This window comes from Patella vulgata, chromosome 8, assembly GCF_932274485.2.
Source record: "Patella vulgata chromosome 8, xgPatVulg1.2, whole genome shotgun sequence".
Lineage (NCBI taxonomy): Eukaryota > Metazoa > Mollusca > Gastropoda > Patellidae > Patella > Patella vulgata.
In genome coordinates, this window is record NC_065886.2 from 39,574,648 (window position 1) to 39,595,833 (window position 21,186).

The 21,186-nt window shown below is 37.4% G+C and overlaps 2 protein-coding genes across 3 annotated transcripts; both read right to left on the reverse strand.

Annotated features, from left to right (window-relative positions):
• Window positions 1-415: 415 nt before the first annotated feature.
• On the reverse strand, window positions 416-2,143 carry LOC126830432 (E3 ubiquitin-protein ligase TRIM33). Its single transcript, XM_050560820.1, has 2 exons — window positions 1,106-2,143; window positions 416-424 (listed from the first exon to the last, which is right to left on the reverse strand). The coding sequence occupies exons 1-2, from the start codon at window positions 2,141-2,143 to the stop codon at window positions 416-418; spliced, it is 1,047 nt and encodes a 348-aa protein (XP_050416777.1).
• Window positions 2,144-6,258: 4,115 nt separating this feature from the next.
• Window positions 6,259-11,973, reverse strand: LOC126831168 (E3 ubiquitin-protein ligase TRIM33). Of its 2 annotated transcripts, none has more exons than XM_050561860.2 (2): window positions 11,799-11,973; window positions 6,259-8,489 (listed from the first exon to the last, which is right to left on the reverse strand). In XM_050561860.2, exon 2 carries the CDS (start codon window positions 8,462-8,464, stop codon window positions 7,064-7,066), a length of 1,401 nt encoding a protein of 466 aa, XP_050417817.1. In that variant the 5' UTR covers window positions 8,465-8,489; window positions 11,799-11,973; the 3' UTR covers window positions 6,259-7,063. The 2 variants fall into 2 exon arrangements, with proteins under 2 accessions (XP_050417817.1, XP_050417816.1); XM_050561859.2 differs by having other exon boundaries at window positions 11,791-11,971.
• Window positions 11,974-21,186: the final 9,213 nt, after the last annotated feature.

The following is a 21,186-nucleotide window of genomic DNA, read 5'->3' on the forward strand; positions in this document are numbered from 1 at the left end:
CCAATAGACTGGGCCAAGGTGTCATGTATTTATTATTCCCCGAAGAAACATGGAACGCTGTAGATGCCACTTTCCACTATGAATATGATCGCGTTTTGTCTTTGGACTGGGCAGAGGGCCCATTTATGAATTATTCCCCAAAGAAAAATGGAAAGCTGTAAATGGCATTTCCGAAAATCTCGGGTTACAGAAACCTCTAAATTGAGCTTAAGCAATATGCCAATATCATATTCTGTGACCACTGATTAACATAGATTTTCTCATTCACTTCATCTTACGTCTCTTATCTTTGTCGGCACTTACTAACACCCAATTGTCGTTGGGTTAAAAGGCTCACTAACAAAGATGCTGCAGCATGTGGCGACGTCTTGATCAGAAGTGGGGGGTAGCGCACACGGATGCGTGTAACCATCCACTATAACAACTATAACGTATTATATTATGTATTATAACAACTGTATGAAAGCATATTATAACTTCTATTATAAATTATAGTAACTATTATAGCCTATTATAACTTCTATTATAGTAACAATTATAAAATATTATAACTTCTATATAGTAACAAAATAACATATTATAATTTATATAGTCACAATTATTACATATTATAAATATCAGCATAGTAACAATTATGACTTCCAGCACAGTAATAATTATAACATATTATAAGTTCCAGCATTTTAACAATTATAACATATTACAATTCTGCCAAAGTAACAATTATAACATATTATGTGTTTATATCTGTTATAACTACTATACATTTAGCAGTAAAAGTATCATCCTTGGTAAGACCGTACATATATAAATGATTATAATCAAAGATTTTCTCCCAGGTTAGTTCACCAAATGGTGGTTTAAATGTCTGTGTAAAAGTCTGTGTATAAAGGGGATCTGATTTATTGATCAACTCCATGGTAACTTTAACTGTACAGGGACCAGTAACCCTGTCTCCAAAATAAACAACCATACCAAGATCTAGATAATTACGGGTTGTATTTCCATCTTTATGGGTTGCATTTCTTGCTCTGATATACCATGACCAATCTTGTATTTTAAAGACACGACTGTAAAACCATTCGCCCTGCCTGGTTTCCAGTACTCTTGGACTAAAACTATATTCCAATGGTCCACGTAAAATCTGAAGAGTGCCTAGCATTTGTTGTGATGTACTGGTAATTACCTGTCCTTGGTCGAATTCACTTCTCACGTCACATGGCATGGTCAAATCGTGTGATTGACAGACATCTTGTTGTTTTCGTGTATCGCGTAAAGCATCTAATACGTCATGCATTGAATCGGCATTCAGAATATTAGTTATATTCTCCGTGACCTTCTCGATCTGAACTATAAGTTTATTTGTATCATCAGCGATCTTCTTCATCTTCAGTTCTGCTTCTTTGCACGTGCTGTTTACTTCCAATTTTAATTGTTCACCTCTTTTAGTGACGTCATCACAGATGGTTTTAACTTGCTGATCAATTTTAGCACAGGTCGTCCGAACAGATTCATTCATATTGTTAATCTTCTTGTTTACCTCATCAGAATAATTTTGAAATTCTGCTTTCTTTTCATCCAATTGTTGCTTTAGTTTGTGTAATTCCTCTGTAGCCTTGGTCTCATAATCACATATTTTTGGTGTATTATGGTCTTGGTGAGATGACATCATACAAATTTTACAGATGATCTGACAACAGTCTTGGCAATAAAATTCCAACTTCTCAGTTTCATGGTGGCTACAAAAGATCTTTCGTCCCTTTTGTATATTTGCAGTTTCATTTATTCCAAAAACGTAGTGATCCGAAAAAAACGAATCGTGTGCAATTTTACAAGATGAACATAAACATTTATCACAATTGACACACTGAAACTCAGCTACGGACGTAGATCTACAAACGTCACAAGGTTTAGAAGCCACTGCCTCCACTTTACCAGTTGACGAAAGATTTTTAATTCCGCCATCCAGAATGGTGACATCTTCACGACACAGAGGACATGGAAACCGGTTATCTTTACCAACTTTACTAACATAATCCTCCAAACATTTTACACAAAATTCATGTCCACATTCAATAATTTTAGATTCTGTGAAGCCATTTAAACAGATACTACAGTTGTTATTATCCGTCTTTTCCGCCATGTTGGTTTTCAATCAAGACCAATTTCTGTGAAGACAAAAAAGACAACAATTGAAGAATTTTTAAAATTTAATTATCTAACATTATATATTTAACAGTGTTTGAATTGTTTGAATTGATTAGAATCAAATGAGCCGATATTTCCTGAATTTAGGCGGCCGACCTGTCCTGAAAATATACCGACCGACCGGATCTGACATTAGGGGCTTCAGACTGAGGGTAGGCAGACCAAATATAGGGTCATACACTGACACATGGTTGAGGTAGCCACTATTATGATTAAGTCCCGAAGATCTGAACATGAACATAGTTAGCAACAATCAAGAACTAAACGATCTACTAGTAGGGTCTGGTATTTCTTACAAAGGATACCGGGGGATAGCACGTAGAATAAACTGATATAACACCAAGAACAAGATGATCAAGATTTACACACCGGCTCTGACCCCGGTGTAAAACGTTTACTTTAAGCCTGGCCAAGGAAGTCAATGTTTTCATTTTCCTACATTCATTAGCGAAATAAAAAAACCCAATGATTCTGAATGCTATGTGAATACTAATACGACTGCGAAATCGAATCTGGAAGCTTTCAGTGGAAATTAATTGGATCTTGGTTCCCGAAGTGAAATGAAAATTCGCGCAAAATATTTCTCTAAAATTTGCGTCTCACTCCGACACGTTTTGATCAAGGGCAAGTTGTTCTAATGATAAACAAGTACAGTTACTACTCAACTGATTTCAGGGGCGGATTGGCCCTTGTATAGTAGTTCGGTTGGTGCAAAAATCCGAGGTCCCGTGTACAAATTCGTGTGCACGTAAAAGAATCCTTGGAAGTTAGAATTGGCTGTAGGTGTTGCCGCTAACTGGGCAAATTTTCCCTCATAGCGCACTGTATGGCGTATGCCCTTCTTCCTTAGCACAATCGGAGGCGATCAGTTAAACCATAGAAATATATATATATATTTCTATGGTAAAACCCTATTTCATAGGTAAATTTTGCCTGAAGAAGCTTAATAAAGCGGAAAGTACTCAAAAAAAACCTAGTTTTCTTTCCTAAAACATCTTCATTTCTAATATCTAACACCTGAGAGTAGCTGTAACTATTTACTTACTTTAAAATATTCAATCCGTCCTATACAACGTAATGTTTCTCAAAAAATACAAACGAGTACAGTCCAATTTTAATATTCACTGTCATTTATCTTACATACGATTGATATGTTGTTTTATGTCATTGACAACAAAGCTATTTCCTAACATGATACAAATCGTTTCTAGGATGGTAAGCCATGCTACGGAAGCCAAATGCGGCCATTTCATAATCTCGAATTCCCTCCACGAGAAGTCGGGCATGCGGGGAAACAAGACGTGAATGCGAGGATCTCGCCTTTGAAAATCCTCGCGTTCTCGCACTCTAACCCTCGACTTCTCAACTTCTCGATTTCTCGCCCGCGACGACTTGCTTTTTCGCCTCGGAAGTTCAATTCGTACGCATGTGCATTGACTACCACCAACAGCACAATTTACCCAAACCACACAAAGCTATCCAAGAGAGAGGCAGAGAGAGAGACAGAGACAGAGACAGACAGACAGATAGAGAGAGCGAATGGGGTATAACATTCACTCAACACATACTAGGCCATACTAACATATTGTTCAATTTTACTTCAATAATTCGCTTGCCCGTTGGGAGGGATCTTTAGAAGTGGGGGAAAACCGAAGGGCCTTGAGAAAACCCACGAGGTTGGACAGGCCACCCTACCCTTGTCACGTACAAGCGTGGAATCGAAACCACGCCACTTGACTCAATGACAGACCTTATTATCCAACTCGAAGGCGTTAACTATTCGGCCACCCAACCCCCTTTTACTGAATAACTATGTTAAATTGAGGATAACGTCAACTACTTGTTTTGATTGAAAGAAATATGATTATTATTGTTTTAGATTTCAATAATGTCGCTTACTAAAAACATGCATATAAATCCCTTTAAGGGAAAATTACTGAAAAAACTGAGAATTACCCTCAAAATTTGGGACTTTCCAGTACTCCCATTTTGGTCAAATTGTAGGATGTCATTCAGTACAACCAATTCTATCATAAAACATCAAAAATCCTTTTTTGCAACATTTAGGGGTTATTTTGGTGACAAGTAGATGAAATTAGTTATTATTATATACGTGCTTTATTATTGCTTATTAATTTTCTCGTGTATTTAAGAGAGCTATAGAAATACTAGTAATTTTACAATGAGTAGGATCGTGTTTTGTCCATGGACTGGGCCGAGGGTCCATATATGAATTACTTCCCGAAGAAAAATGGAACTCTGTAGATGGCATTTCCGACTATCTCGGGTCCAGTAACCTCTATATTGAGTCTAAGCAAGAACGGGAGAGGGACAGACCCTCTGGATGCGCGCCTGTGGTGAATTTTCCACATCTAACCAATATCATATTATTTTATATCCACTGATTACCATAGATTTCTCATTCACTTCATGTTACGCCTCTTATCTTTAGCCGGCTCTAATTTACCCCTAATTGTCGTTTGGTTAAAAGCTCTCTAAAACAAACGTAGCAGCATGTGATAGTGTCCTGCTCAAAAGTGGGCGTAGCATTATTAAGTAAACATGTAACCATTCACTGTACCTTTCAAGGTAAAAACCACCCGTCCCAAAACCAAGACTCTTCTAAAACCTAAAAGAAATTGTAAATTAAAATCATTTTCTTTGATTCTTAAAAGTGGGCAAACGGGTTGGGAGGGGTTGTATAAATAATAAAATAAACTACATTTTATGGTAAATTTTTAATGGTCTGCTTCCACGTCACCACCGAGATCGTAAAAGCAGTTGTAATATTTCAAAACAATTTCACGAATGAAATTCATCTAAAAATATAATAGCCTAAATCCGAGTGGAAAAATGTCCGGTGGGTGGGGTTTGGGAAAGCTGAATCAAGCTAGTTTCGTTTTCTCACTTATTCTACAAAAATCCACAAGGTCGTTGTTTTGGGTTCACGGCTGCAGTTTTACATGTTTAAATAACTGATCTAGATATAAGTAAGAAGTTACGTGTCTTGAAATAAACGTGTCATCACATCAGTCCCATATGAAAAGGGCCGGAATCTAGCCCCCTCCTGCAGTGCCGGAGTGGGTCCACCTGTCCACCTGTCCGTGACAGGTGGGCCTAAGCTCATTAAAAAAAGTGGGCCTAAGCCTATAAAGAAAAAGGAAAAATGAAAAAGAGAAAGAAAAAAGAAAAAAAGAAAAGCGAAAGAAAGGAGAGGGGGAGGAGGATAGTGTTCTTAGCTCTAAGGTCATTCTGTTATCTAATTGTATCAGGAAATCAAAAATTTGAATTCTTCTGCTTTGGCCTGAAAGTGAAATGTTTGGAAAATGGGTTTGCGGTTGTCAATTTTCAAAATTTCCCTCGGGGGAGACCCCCCCCCCCCCCGACCCCTATCGCGTCTTTCGACGCGCTCGTGACTCGCCTTTGGCGCGTACTTGTGTGGGCCTTGGTCAATAACCTGACAGGTGGGCCTTCGGCCCACCAGTCCGGCACTGCCCTCCTGTGTCTGTACGCCCATCACATAGCACTGCTTCTAATTGAGGTAAACTGTTCAAACTTGGTGTAAGTATTCATTATGTAAATTGATGATCACCATCTGCTTAGGTTATGGGAGATAAGTAATTGGGTTGATTGGTCGATGCTTGGTCGAGAAAACTTTGGTTGAAATTAATGAACACTGATTTCTGCTCAGGTTAAACATAGTAATAAGCAATTGATCGAGATTTTGGAATACAATAATGGTGCTTCTAATTGATAGATTGATGTTCGATTATGATCATTATTGGAGTTTGGTGAAACCAGAAGTGGTATAACTCCTTAACCAGAACTGATAGCGCAGCGCAGGCAAGAATATGTAACTCTTCGGCTCGAGATGTACTTCAACCCAAAATTACAGCCCAAATATATGGGGTGGCCCTAGTATAGTCGTCAACAAACAATACAGGGGATATATCTCAGTTGGTAGTGCGTTGGACTCTCGTAGGCTAAGCGGATTGTTATGATAGGTCAGGGGTGCGAATCCCACAAAAAATATCAGAATGAAAACGTAAAAGTGGTTGATTTTTTTTATGTATTTATCTGCCGTAAACATTGTATGTTATGTACCTTAATATATGTAATTTCTGGCGAGCTCCTCCGATGGGCGACAAAAATGTACTTTAAAATGTTATTAAACCTGTTTTGAAATCGGTTTGTAAAACAATGTAGTGCAATTTATGTGTGTGAGAGAGGGGGCGGGGGGAGGCGGGAGAGATAGATACTTGTTCACCGAGAGAGAGAGAGAGAGAGAGAGGGGGGGAGGGGGCGTAACGTCCACTCGACACAAACTAGGTCATTTTGGGACTAACACATGGTTCAATTTTATTTCAACAATTCGCTTGCGCGTAGGGTTATTTCACAGTGGGAGGAAACCGGAGGAACCGGAGTAAACCCATGGAGGTTCGAAGGCGACCCCACTCCTTGCCTTGTACAACTGGGAAATCGAAACCACGCCAGTTGATTCAATGTCAGACCTTACGATACAGCGCGCACGTGCTAACCATTCGGCCATCCAACCCAACTGTACACAAAGCAGTATCTGATGTAAGTACAGTACAATTAAATCTATAAATATATTCAAAGTATTATAATTTCTATTGTAGAAACAATTTCAATATCTTTACTGTATACTTAAATTTATATTATTACTTCCTTTATAATAACGATTAGTAACAATTACAACATTTCTATTATATAACAATGGCCTTTTAATAACTTATATCATAGTAATAATTATAGCATATGATAACTTCAATTATAGTAGCAACTATAACATATTATAACATCTAGCAAGTATCAATTATCCCATATTAAAACATTAAAATGTTTCTATATCTGTTGTAAGTACTGTACATTTAACAGTAAAACTATCATCTCTCATAAAGGCGAAGACAGATAAATTACTATAAGGGGTGATTTTAGTCCAGTTTAGTTGACCAAATGGTAGTTTAAATGTTTGTGTAAAAGTCTGTTTCTTTGAATTTGATTTATTGGTCAACTCCATTGTAACTTTAACTGTACAGGATCCAGTAACCCTGTCTCCAAAATAAACAACCGTACCAAGATCTAGATAATTACCATCTTTATAGGATGTATTTCTTGCTCTGATATACCATGACCAATCTTGTATTTTAAAGACAGGACTGTAAAACCATTCGTCCTTCGTGGTACTCAGTATTCCATAATTAAAACTATGTTTTAATGTCGGTCCACGTAAAATTTGAAGGGTGCCTAGCATTTCTTGTAATCTACTGGTAATTATCTGCCCTTGGCTGAATTCACTTTTCACGTCATATGTCATGGTCAAATCATGTGACTGATAATCGTCTCGCTGTTTTCGTGTATCTGGTAAAGCATCTAATACGTCATGCATTGGATCGTCTTTCAGGATATTAGTTATATACTCCGTGACCTTCTCTATCTGGACGATAAATTTATATGTATCATCAACGATCTTCTTCATCTTCAGTTCTTCTTCTTTACATGTGCTTTGTACTTCCTCTTTTAATTGTTCACCACTTTTCGTGACGTCATCACAGATGCTTTTAACTTGCTGATCAATTGCAGCACAGGATGTACGAACAGATTCATTCATATTGTTAATCTTCTTGCATACCTCATCAGAATAATTTTGAAATTCAGCTTTCTTTTCATCCAATTGTTGCCTTAGTTTCTGTAATTCCTCTATAGCCTCGCTCCTATAATCGCATATTTCCGGTGTATTATGGTCTTGGTGAGATGACAGCATACAAATTTTACAGATGATCTGACAACAGTCTTGACAATAAAATTCCAATTTCTCAGTTTTATGGCGGCTGCAAAAGGTTTTTCGTCCTTTTTGTATTTTTACAGTTTCATTTATCCCCAAAACGTGGTGATCCGAAAGAAACAAATCATGTGAAATCTTACAAGATGAGCAGAAACATTTATCACAATTGACACACTGAAACTCGGCTACAGGCGAAGATATACAAACGTCACAAGGTTTAGAAGCCACTGCCTCTGCTTTACCAGTTGACGAAAGATTTTTAATTCCGCCATCTGGAATGGTGACATCTTTACGACACAGAGGACATGGGAACCGGTTATCTTTGCCAACTTTACTAACATAATCTTCCAAACATTTCACACAAAATTCATGTCCACATTCGATAGTTTTAGGTTCTGTATAGTCGTTTAAACAGATACTGCAGTTAATATTAACTGTCTGTTCCGCCATGTTGGATTTCGACCAAGACCAGTTTCTGTAAAGACAACAAAGACAATAACTGAATAGGTTTTTGACATTTATATATCTAAAATATATTTAACATGTGTTTAAATTTATTAGAATCATAAGAGCTGATTTGTCCTGAATTGAAGCGGTCGACCTGCCCTAAAAATATACCGACCGACCGGCTCTGAGATTAAACGGCATAATGAATACGTTAAGAGAGAGATAGAGAGAGAAATGAGGTTTAACGTCCACTCAACACAAACTATGTCATTTTGGGTCTAACATAAGGTTTCATTTTATTTCAGTAATTCGATTGCACGTAGGGATCTTTAGCAGTGGGAGGAAACCGGAGGACCTTGAGAAAACCCACGCAATTGGACAGGCGACCCTACTCATTGTCACGTACAGCCGGGGAATCGAAACTACGCCAGTTGACTCAATGACAGACCCCAAGTACAGCGCGCACATGCTAACCATTCAGCCCCACCCCCACCCGAATACGTTAAGAGTTGGAGTGAGACAAGTGGCACGAAGGCTGCTGTCTTATCATTTACGTTACTCATTGTACATAGTAATAATATAGCAAGCGCGTTATCCAGATTGGGGTGGGGGCATGTAGGGCGGGGCCATGCTGGGGTACCTACGAGTAAAGAAAAACAACAACAAAAATGGCTGGTATTCCATACATAGGGTACATGTCAAGTGTCATTCAATTCTGGGGCCCTTGCTGCTGCCCGGTCAGCACCCAGCTAAATCTAGGCCTCGTCGAAATAGATTGAATGTTGAATATTAGCCCACGTCGTTTTCACCAGATATTTGTGCCAAACTCTGACACGTTTTGGTGGGGCAAGTTGTTCTAATGATAGACAAGTACGGTTACTACTCATCTGTTTTTCAGGGACGAACCGGGCATATATATTTTTCAAAATAACTAAAATCCATCTTCGTATCCACTTAAAAGTATAACGGCCTCAATCCGAGGAGAAATATGATCTTTGAGTGTGAGTCAGCAAGCAAGTATGATTGATTGATCAATGGTGTATGTACGTACACTGACTGTAAATAATATTTGTGTATTTTTACCATAAATTGACTGGCAGAAAGTTGACAGTAAATTGACTGTATTTTAACACTGCCTTGTAAATTTACAGTGAGTGTAAAATAACTTGTAAATAGAAAGGGAGGTAAATTTACGTTCACTGTAAATTTACACTGGGGTTGTAAATTTACCTCAAAGTTATCTTACATTCACTGTAAATTTACACTGTGGTTGTAAATTTACCTCAAAGTTATCTTTACACTCACTGTAAATTTACGTGGTGTTTGTAAATCTAAATCTATCATTTAGAGGTACATTTAAAATACAGTGATTTTACTGGCAACTTCCTACCAGTCATTATACGGTAAAAATACAATTTAAAGTGTATATTTAATTGAAATATACTCGGCTAAGTAGTCCTAGGTTAGATCCTGGCGAACACATAAAGTTTTGCTGACCTTTCAACCGAGCATGCAAAACATCATTCGATAATGGAAAGAAATTAAATAAAATGGGGTTTAGCGCCCTACAGTTCTGCTTCTTACAATGGAAAGAGTAGGAGGCATGACACGAAGCAAAATGTCCCACACAACCCTATCTATGGCATATCATTGTCTCCATACGCCAGTTAGGTGCATTCAGATTTTGAATAACCTATTTCTCTAAAATAGACTAATCTGACTGATATAACAGTAAATATTTTGCACGAAATTCAATATGTGGTCGAAGGGAATAACCGATTTGAACACTATTTGACAGTAATTTACAATTTGTTGTAAAAGTACTATTTCAAATGACATTTCTGTTAATATACAGCTCACACAATGTAAACTGACATATGGTTGTATTTTTACGTTACGTTTGATGTAATCTTGCATGTGGCCAAAGAGGGAATAACCAATGTGGCTACTCTTTGAAAGTTAATTTACAATTTGCTGTAAAATAATAATTCAAATGGCAATTCTGTTAATATACAGCTCACATAATGTAAACTGACATATGGTTGTATTTCTACATGTAATCTTACATAATCTTTGTATTCATATGCATTTACACGTTTTAAATGTAAATTAACAAACTATGTGATATTACAAATCGGACACTGTATTTAAGTATACTTATAACTGTAAATATACATATTATTTTAACAGTTTAATAGGGATCTTTTACGTGCACACTAACGTGTACACGGGAACTCGGTATTGCGTACCATCCGAACGACTAAACAGCTATCCCTGTCCGGCCCTCTATCCTGCATCACTGGCAAGGAAAGCACGACGGAAAACATGCAGTGATATTTTTACAGTGTTATGTTAAAGAAATTACATACATGTATTTTTCATTGTAATTTTATATTTATTTTTGAGGGTGTACATTGGGTGCGGTTGGGTTTTAGTATCGCTAGATCTGTTTGGAACAAGGGAAGGGCAATAGGAAATTAGGGCACGTTGTTTTCATTAGGGCAATGGGAATAGGACGACATTGACCAGGTCATTTCTACGAGTATTTTAAGTAACTCTTTCGAAATTCGAGGGCACTTTTTCAGAAACGGGGGCACTTAACAAAAGAGGGGTAACTTTTTGGTAAGAGAGGCACATGGCCAAACACGCCCCTATTCCATGGTTGGAAATGTCATCAGATTCGATGGTTTGTTTTGTTTTTGCTTAATGAGAGCAGGATAGGCGGTTGCCTACCTACCCACACAGTACGCCTCTGGTTGTAGAGCATATTTTTTTTCAACTGACTCAACTCTAATCCTATAACTGTATGCACCTAAAAAAGCAGAAATATTACTTCAGGGCTTCTGATTTTATAACATTTTCGGGTAATCCCCAAGACCTCACGCCAAAACTCCAGCCCGGACTTATTTCTCTAAATCATTGATACTATCAGACTATAAGATAGACAGATGTTATACTTTAAGTTCATTGTATTTACGTTATTTATATGTGTTTTAAAACAACTACTAAAAAATGGGCGGAATATTACAGTGGTTACATTCTCTATTTATCTATACACGTATTTAGGTCATACATAATAACTTATTATACACATTACACAAACATGTTGCGTATAAGGTAGGATCATAGATATATAGAAAACCAGGATGGCTTACTATGACCGTAGTGAGCTAACCTGAATATTCGGTTTGTCGAGAAAGTTCATCGGATTTTCCGACATGGTTATCCCTTGTCGGTAATGCAAGACAGAGGGCGTGGCGCAGAACAGTAGGACGTTATAACTCCATTTCATTTCATTGATATATATATATATATAACTATTTACTTACCTGTAAACATGTAACTCGCTCTATACGTAAAGTAATGTCTCTCACAAAATACGCTCCGCTCGCATACAGTGTAACTTTTATATGCACTGTCACTTATCCGTCTCTTAGATATGATGTCAGTGGCAACCAAGCGTAGCTATTTCCTAGAAAATAACAATTAGCCGCGTGAATCGAATCGTTTGAGGGAACACTATTTCTCATTATAAACCTCGTACTTCAGAGTACGACCAACAAATAACATAACACAATAATGGCATTGTGGCGACACTATCAACCAGCTGTATTTACAATAATCAAATACAAACTATGTTAAAACAAACATGCTCAATATACAAACAAATCTTTATTATATTATTTTGAACAATTTACATTAATTTCCCTAAAAATTCAGTGTTGACGTGTCAACTAGTGTCGCCTGAAGTGACTCACGCAGCTAGTCCGGCAGAACTATGGCTGAACCTGGAAATTGTATACAAAGTTTTTTTATGATCGATTTTAGTAGCCTAGGGTGTCCTCTTTCAGAATCTGCCGGTTGAACCTCGGTCCCCCTTGGGCGTTTTGAGAAATTCAAGGTGGCGTCCAAGACGGTCGTCACATCAAATAATCCCCTATAGCTCCCATAGTACTCACCCAAATTAAAAACTTGACACTCGGGATTTTTGGGACTAGATTTTTAATATTTGGTTTAAGGCAACTATTTTAGTGTTATGTTGTGCACAGACGACCTTGACATCAACAGAAAGCAAGAATACGTCTCGCCGAAAGTCCTTGACATTGATAACGTTCGTGATGTCACAGTACCCCCCAAAATGAAATTCACAGACTTGGAGAACAATCGGAATGAAGTGTTTAGTAACGGTTGTGGCCTCCTCTAGCGTCTCGTACTGCCACACAACGTCTTCTCATGGATCTCAGAACATTAGTAAACACTACCCGAGGAAGACGTCGCCACTGCTCAGCAAGAGCATGTTGAAGGTCCTGCAACGTCAGTGGTGGATTCACTTGCTGACGAACACGTCGACCCAGTTCGTCCCAGATGTGTTCAATAGGATTAAGGTCGGGGCTAAGCGACGGCCAATCCAGGACTTGGACACCGGCATTTTTTAAAAAATTCTGGGTAGCAATTGCTGTATGGGGTCGAGCATTGTCTTGTTGAAACGTTAGTCCAGGCCCATGTCTCTGCATAAACGGAAGAAGAACAGGTTGCAAAATCTGATCCCTGTACTGGACAGCATTTAAGTTCCCTTGGACAACAACAAGAGGAGAACGTCCATGTGCACAAAAAGAACCCCAAACCATGACGCTGCCGCCACCAAATCGGTCAATTTCTCCGACGCATACTTGAGCATAACGTTCAGCTCGTCTGCGGTACACTCGGGCCCTGCCATCGGCAAATCTCAAAGTGAATCGAGATTCGTCACTAAAGACAACCGAATTCCAGACTGACCAGCATAGAGCCTACCTATAGCACGTAGACGTTCTACATTTGAAAGGCGCGGCATTTTCTAACAAAGATGAAAATAACAATTTTAATTTGTTTTTCCAGTTCAAGTTACGTGCGCGTGTTCAGTTTAAGCAAACTTGCATCGATTGACCTCACGAGTTTGTGTTTGCACGTGTTTTTCAGGTTTTTCATCTTTATATGCTCAAAAGTCGCGAGACTTTACAATTTTATGAAATTAAAGGCTTCTTACTACTTACTATCGTTAGAAACACTTTAAAATTTATTTGACTTACTAGAATAAAAATTTGTTGAAATTCATCAGTGTCAAGTTTTTAATTTGACTGAGTATATTTATTCTAGGATGATAATTTTGGTGTCTAACCGTATGTTTCTGGGGTCAAGGAATACACTGAAATCATTTATTATGGTTCGGGGTGATTAGATGATAGTACAATCAAACATGCCAGACAATATGGCCCTTTAACTCGTTAGCGGCCGTTCGGGGCGATTATTTCAACGAACCAAACTATCTCTAGAGACAAACTATATATTTCTGGACATAGGAGCGTATTAGTGATAGGATAACACCACATACATTCCTATCAGGGGCTCTAGGGCCACATGGGTCGGTCCTGAAAAGGGAGATAAAGCTGTTTCTACCCGCAAAACAGGAACATAACCTCCAAAAAACTAGGCAATATCCAGTTTAATCCTTTAGGCGTGTTTCTGGCTGCAACCTGTGACAGCACAAGCGCAAAATATTGTATATTATAAGCCATCCCTAGTGCAGCTACAAGCACACGTACAACATGAGCTGTCACTCTTGCATCTGCATCTGATGAGCCACATGGCAGACTCCGGAGCAAGTTTACCGGTTGTAATGTTTTCAATGTGTCCTTCTCCCAGCAATACAGTTCCTGATCAAGTTTCGGCGGATTCCGATTTTCCAGTGAACGCCACTCAATAGCTTTGCGATGACATATTTTTTCGTTCGATACAAACACATCATTCGTTGGAGCTAGACTACATGGTATAGGTGGGGATGATATCGATACATGTCCAGATTGGATGCCTATACCACTATTGTGTTTCAGTCATCGATTTGCAACAGCTCGGTCCATAACAAGCTTACAGTGGAATCGCCAATCGAGGAAAGAACAACCGTTGACATTGGTCAAACTACGGTGAAACACATGTCAATTATCATTGAAATCCTGCCAGCTCATTCTCTTACTGGATGTGACACGGGTACATGCGGTTACGTCGTGGGGAAAGGAACAGCTTTGTAAGTGGTTAGAGCTTGATTATATTCTCTCTCACTCGTCGGAGTAATAGACACTCTAATAAAATCATTGCTTACACAGTTACACAGGCCACTGTATATATGTCACTTGTTATGGACAGAGTTCTAGAAATCTATGTCTGAAACACGTTGGAAGGTGTGGACATCTTAAACTTGAAATGTTTCGGTATGTAATCTTGCTCAACGAATGATACATTTGCACAGAACGTAAAAAGAGCTCATCACAAAGCTATTGAGTGACGTTCACTGGAAGATCGGAATCCACCGGAACTTGATCTAGAACAAGTTGCAGGTTGCAGCCAGAAACACGACTAAGGACTAAGGATTAAACTGGATATTACCAAGTTTTGTGGAGGTAATGTTCCTGTTTCGCGTGTAGAATTTGTTTTTTTAAATGTTAAACAAACAGCTTGTGTCTCCCTTTTCTGGACCGATCCATGTGACACCAGAGTCCCTGATAGGGATTTGTGTGGCTATCACTCATACGCTCCTATGTCCAGAAATATATAGTTTGTCTCTAAATATTGTTTAGTTCGTTGAAATCATCGCCCCCAACGGCCGCTAACGAGTTAAAGGGCCATATTGTCTGGCATGTTTGATTTTACTATCATCTAATCACCCCGAACCATAATAAATGATTTCAGTGTATTCCTTGACCCCACCTAAATTATCATCCTAGAATAAATACTATGTGAGCTATAGGGGATTATTTCATGTGGCGGCCGTCTTGGACGCCATCTTGAATTTTTCAAAACGCTCAAGGGTGACCGAGGTTCACCCTGCAGATTCTGAAAGAGGACACCCTCGGCTACTAAAATCGATCATAAAAAAAACTTTGTATACAATTTCCAGGTTCACTCGAAATATTGGGTTTGGCGACCGGACTAAGCTCAATGCACCTGCATACACAACTATAGAAATACTCTTGCAACAATATGAAAATAATTTCCCTCTAATTCATTCCTACGTCAAACGAGGGAAATAATATATAAGGCAAGTATTGTATGTATGTTACGGAAGCCTCATGCGGCCATTTCATAATCTCGAATTCTCTCCCCAAGAAGTCTCCGCGAAAAGTCTCCGCGAGAGGACTAGGGAGTGAGAGTGCGAGAACGCGAGTAAACAAGGTGTGAATGCAAGGATCTCGCTCCAGAGAACACGAAATTACTTTAACTCTACTTCTGGCTTTCTCGCCTTTGAAAATCCTCGCGTTATTGCACTCTTGGCTTCTCGCTTTCTCGCCTAGGAAGTACGCATGTGCACTACCTGCAACTAATTTACCCAAATCCAACAAGTCTACTCAAATCCACAATAATCTACAAATATTCCAACTAGAGTCGTATTCATTATCATCGAATGTCGTTATATTTATTTGAATATTCCGGTGACAATATGTTATTTTTTTATTAGAAAGAATAGTTTTTATAGACAAAAACTATCTTATTGTGGGCAGACCACGGTTATTTAAACTACGGCATAGTTTATCAAATGTGCTATGGGGCGATTTTGCCTAGGCAGTGGCGAAAAAGCGAGAATTCGAGGTAAAATAATATCGTGTTCTCGGGGCGAGATACTCACATTCTCGCCCTTTCATCGCGGAGTAAGCCGTTGGCTCGCTTACCTGGAGGTTCCGTGTTCGATCCCTGCGTTGGCCGAGAAAGTTCATCAGGATTTTCCGGCGTGGTTTCCCCCTTGTTAGTGGTGCAAGATGGAGGTGCTGGCAAGGGACAACGCATAGTCGTTTCGATAGGGCGAAAAACTGAGGTCCCGTGTATACATTGGCGTGCACGTAAAAGAACCATTGGTAGTTGAAATTCGATATAAGAATGGGTTAAACTCCATTTCATTTCATTTCATGTTTCGTCACTGTCTCGTAATCTCGCCCCTTCGCCCCCGGCTTCTCGCTCTCTTGAATTCTCGCCCTCGATTTCTAACATTGTCGTCATAATCGTCCATTGTATGTAATATACGTATGTTACAATGTTACTTTAGACGAAGTTGGACAATTCGGGGCTGCACAATAATTTAATGCGCATGTGATTATTTATATTCTACGGTGGCTGATTTAGGATATCCAAAAGAAAAGTAATAATATCGAGATACCAAGTCGAGCGCTCGAGATACTAAGTCGAGTGCTCGAGATAATTAAATCGAGCGCTAGAGATAATTAAGTTGCGCGCTCGAGATATTACAATCATGTTTCTATCTGTAATAATTTTATAAGGTGAAAACTCCATATTAAAGGAGGTATGAGACTCGAAAGGTACATTTGGCGGCCATTTTAAATTTATGTAAATTAGGCCCTCTCCCCGCCCCGAAAATCAAAGAACTTTGGATATGTTGTAGAGGATGATTCCACGAACACAACGGTGCCAATAAACCGCTTGTTGCAATTCTAGGTCAACTCTTATTTTTACTGGACTACAAGGCTAGCGAGTCAACGGCTTATTCACATTCACTAAGCCACCACGCCACGTATTAGACCCATGTATTTATATTTTATCTTGTCGTTAGTCGTGACCAAAGCTATATATTATTGTTGCTGGGTGGATGTCTCTTCATATTGATATATTTTATATCAACTATAAATCAAATGAAATCAACTGAAAGGAAATAACTGTCTGCAACATAAATCAAACGTTATCAGATCTACAGTATAAAAAAATATTATAAACCATTGCTTAAAATTTACAAATTAGTTGCACATGATTTAGAGTATGCGTACCTTTTACTGATGGGTTCTATGAAAATCTGTTGTCAGTCTCTTCCGAGAGTTCAGCAGGAGAATGTACGACGTTTCGGTTTCGACCATGGCATGGCATCTGTAGTACAAACTTATGTGGCCGAAACGTGGACGGTGGACTACTTCTTATTATTCATTTAAAATGAATACCAGAATCGTTTCATCGGATTTAAGAAAAGATTGATAGGCAGATTCTTGCAACTAATTCTCTCCACTAAATTTTGTGTCTTCGTCAACGAAAATGTTTTATTATGCATTTCATGTCGGGCTTTCGTAATTAAGTATTTTGAAAAAAGAGGAATAAATGATTGGGTGTACTGAGATCCACGGAGTAGCGATATTTCCAGTCTTGATAGCTTCGTCTTAGATTCTCGCAGACCTGAGTAGCCAATGAAAAAGTGGTTTTAGTCCGATATACCAAGCTTTTGCGAGTTAATTCCCTTCGCGACGTCTTTGGCGTTAAAAGACATGTTTTGTTAAAGAATGTAGGTAAACATTAGTTTTCGTCTTTCGAATAATAATTTTGTAAAAATAAAGATATCTGCATTTCTACATAGAACTGAAAACATAGATAGCAAATCAGAATATCTAAATATAATAAATACTAGAAATATGAAAATATATCCCCGAATGGTGCTAATAAAGACAATGAAAACTCGAATATCAAACTATAAATAGCTAGCTAATTTCTTCAAATTGCCCGGATGTAAACAAATGGCAATAGATAAATAATGGCTTAATTTATTAATTAATGTAAAAAGTTTGTAAAGTTCTTGCCGATTATGGCATTTTTTCCACAAATTGGTCCATTTTATGAACCAGACAAAGAACAAGAAATCTACACAGATTCAGAAGGGCGATTAAAATCGAGACACTTTCGAAATTCTCAAAACAGACAAGTCCATCGGAATGTTCACAACCAAACGTCAAGTTCGGCTCCGAATGCAAGACGTTCAGCATGCCCAACCTATCAACCAGATTGTTCTAAAAATTTCAGAGATTTTTCTAATGATAGCAGTGTACATGGTTTAGCAAGTCGGTATGTATATTTGTATGGTAACAACTTTAAAATGCTCTTCAGACATTTGTTGTTTATTATAGGCCTATTATTAGGCCTAAAAGAATAAGAATATCACTGTCTAGTAGTGTCTATGTATTGTTAAAAATCAATGAAAATAATTTTCATAATTTTTTATGAAAATAATGTTAATTCATGCAAGAGACGTAATTATTTAAGTGAAGACTGAAATTTCAAGACATCAAAGTGAATTATCAATCATCAAGTAGGGCTTATTATATATATATATACTTTAAATATCAACAGTCTACAGTTTGTACATGTAGCTGAACATAAAACGTATTATTTTTAATCAGTATCTGACTTAACAGTTTGTGAAAAATGCTGTATACTGATTAGTCCCAAAGGGATTCATGCAACTCTCTAAATTTCCACTACGAAAATAAACTTATCAAATCAAAATATTTTCAGACAAGCAGAATTTGAGAGGCCCAAAGAAGCAGATGGAGGTTTGGCTGATGAGAGATTTCAACCCATTAAAAATCCAACCAATTGTCATCCGAGCTCAGAAAACACTGTTTACCATAGTAATGATATTGATACAAATGCCAGTTGCCTCCCTTATGGTATGAAACCTGAAGTATTTTCACCAGAACATGAAGACTTTTTACAAGAACTTGACAATCCTTTAAGTGCTCACTATGAGAACAGCCGTTCTCTTTTCCCAGACGACAGTTTTTATGAAAAAAATAACAATGTTTTTAATTCAAAATTTCGAGGCAGCGATCATTCAAGTTGTTCATATGGTTCAGAATACAGTCAAAGCGTTCAATCCAGTGAGAAAAAGTCTGAAAGAAATAAACAGATATATTTGATGCCACAAATCTCAGATTCTCGAAAATATGACTCTTCAGGTGCAGCATTGTGTGAACAATTATTCGGTATAATTTTATGTCAGTATAACCATAAACCAAACCTAGACTCTATAACTGTTCGGAGAAGTCCAGCATTACGTGAACGAAAGGTCATAGTTCAAGATGTGGTTCCTGGTTCACCGGCTGAATATTGTCGCAAGATTCACAGAGGTATGGTAACAAAATACTATCTTTACAGGGTCATAGACACAGTGAAATTGGTGGTCTTAAGTCAATTTACATGGCAAGAAATCCGAATTTCTAATAGTAAGTGCAGGGGGACTGAACCACACAAAATTTACACAAAAACAAATACACGGACAGGACATCATACTCAAGAAAACACAAACATACCGACAATTCAAAAAAAGTGAATGGATCCGGGGGCTAGCTGTAAGCGGCCACTGCGCTGTACAGTCCCGGGTCTGTAGTGACACAGACTTCACTCAGAATTTAACCTTTTACATGTACTTGTATGTTCTTTTGTGTAAAACAGATAGAAATATTTTAAAACAATTTCGGATAATACTAAACTTGTCATATTCTATAATACATGTAAGTAAATAAATAAGTCAAAAATGGATTGACTGGTAAAATTTTGAAGTGAATTCCCTGTACTGTACCAATTTAGTCAATTCATTTTTGTAACCCTTATTGTCTATTATTTTTACAACCTTTCCTGTCAATGTGCTTTGTAAACTGTTTGAAAAAGTAATGTTTTGCCGTAATTAGATTGTTGTTTATTTTATTACAGGTGATATGTTAATATCAGTAAATGATATACAGGTATCTTGGATGAATCTTGGTACAGTCTTCAGAGCTTTAAGTCATCATATGGTAGGTACATTAACATGGCAGCTGCCTATTCGTGAAAACTTCAAGCTAAAATTTTTAAAAATACTAATGGTTCCTTGGCTGAACACTAAATTCATTGAACAAATTTCAGCTCTTGGCCAATAAAAACGCATATTTCTTAAATTATTTTTTTGAATATGTTTCTGGCATATAGATCTGTTCAAAATCGACATTTGACTTATACATGTGGAATACAGTGTAAATAAACAGTATGTTGTTGTTTTGATTGCTTGTTATATCCAAGGTATTCGACTTGGTATGTTTAGTTACCGATAAGGATGACCAGTCACATTTTTGTTAAACAGGTGAACTGGTTAAAAAATGATAACCAATATTCATTTTCATTTCTGCCCTTCCAGTACTTTAGTAACATCGACATTCTATAAACAAACAAACATTGATACATTTTCTTTTTATTTTTTAAACATTTTCTTTTTCTTTTTTAAACATTTTCTCTTGTTTTATATTGTGTTTGAGTTTTTTTTATCATGCACTATTTTAAACATTTTCTCTTGTTTTATATTGTGTTTGAGTTTTTTTTATCATGCACTATTTTGTATTTTTGATTGTGTTATGTATTTTTTATTTTGTTCTATTTTTTATTTTGTTCTATTTTTTATTTTGTTCTATTTTTTATTTTGTTCTATTTTTTAAAATTGTGTTCTATATTTTTAATTGTGTTCTATTTTTCAGGAAGCTAAATTAACTGTGAGATCACCAGTTATAATTGGTACACCACCACACCCCAGTAAATCTGGTAATAATTTATACAAACGTTTAACTAATACCTCGTTACAACAAGGGGAGAAAACTCTACATGACTATATCTATGGTGTACTGTATCTTACACTGGAAGATGTTTCTAGTGAACAAAACAATGAACAGGTGAGACTGGCATGTAAACTAGGTTTTATTTTAATTGGTCATCATTGACTAGTTTGATTTGTAACTATTTAATTTCTTTTTAATTTTTTTTTCATAAACTGTCCAATGAAATGAAATGTGGTTAATGTCTTGACATTTCTGTATCGGCTAATAGAGACAGGCCTACTCCATGTAATTTGCAGACAGGAAGGTTAAGTCATACTGAGATTGATCATTCCAATTTCTTACTGTAGT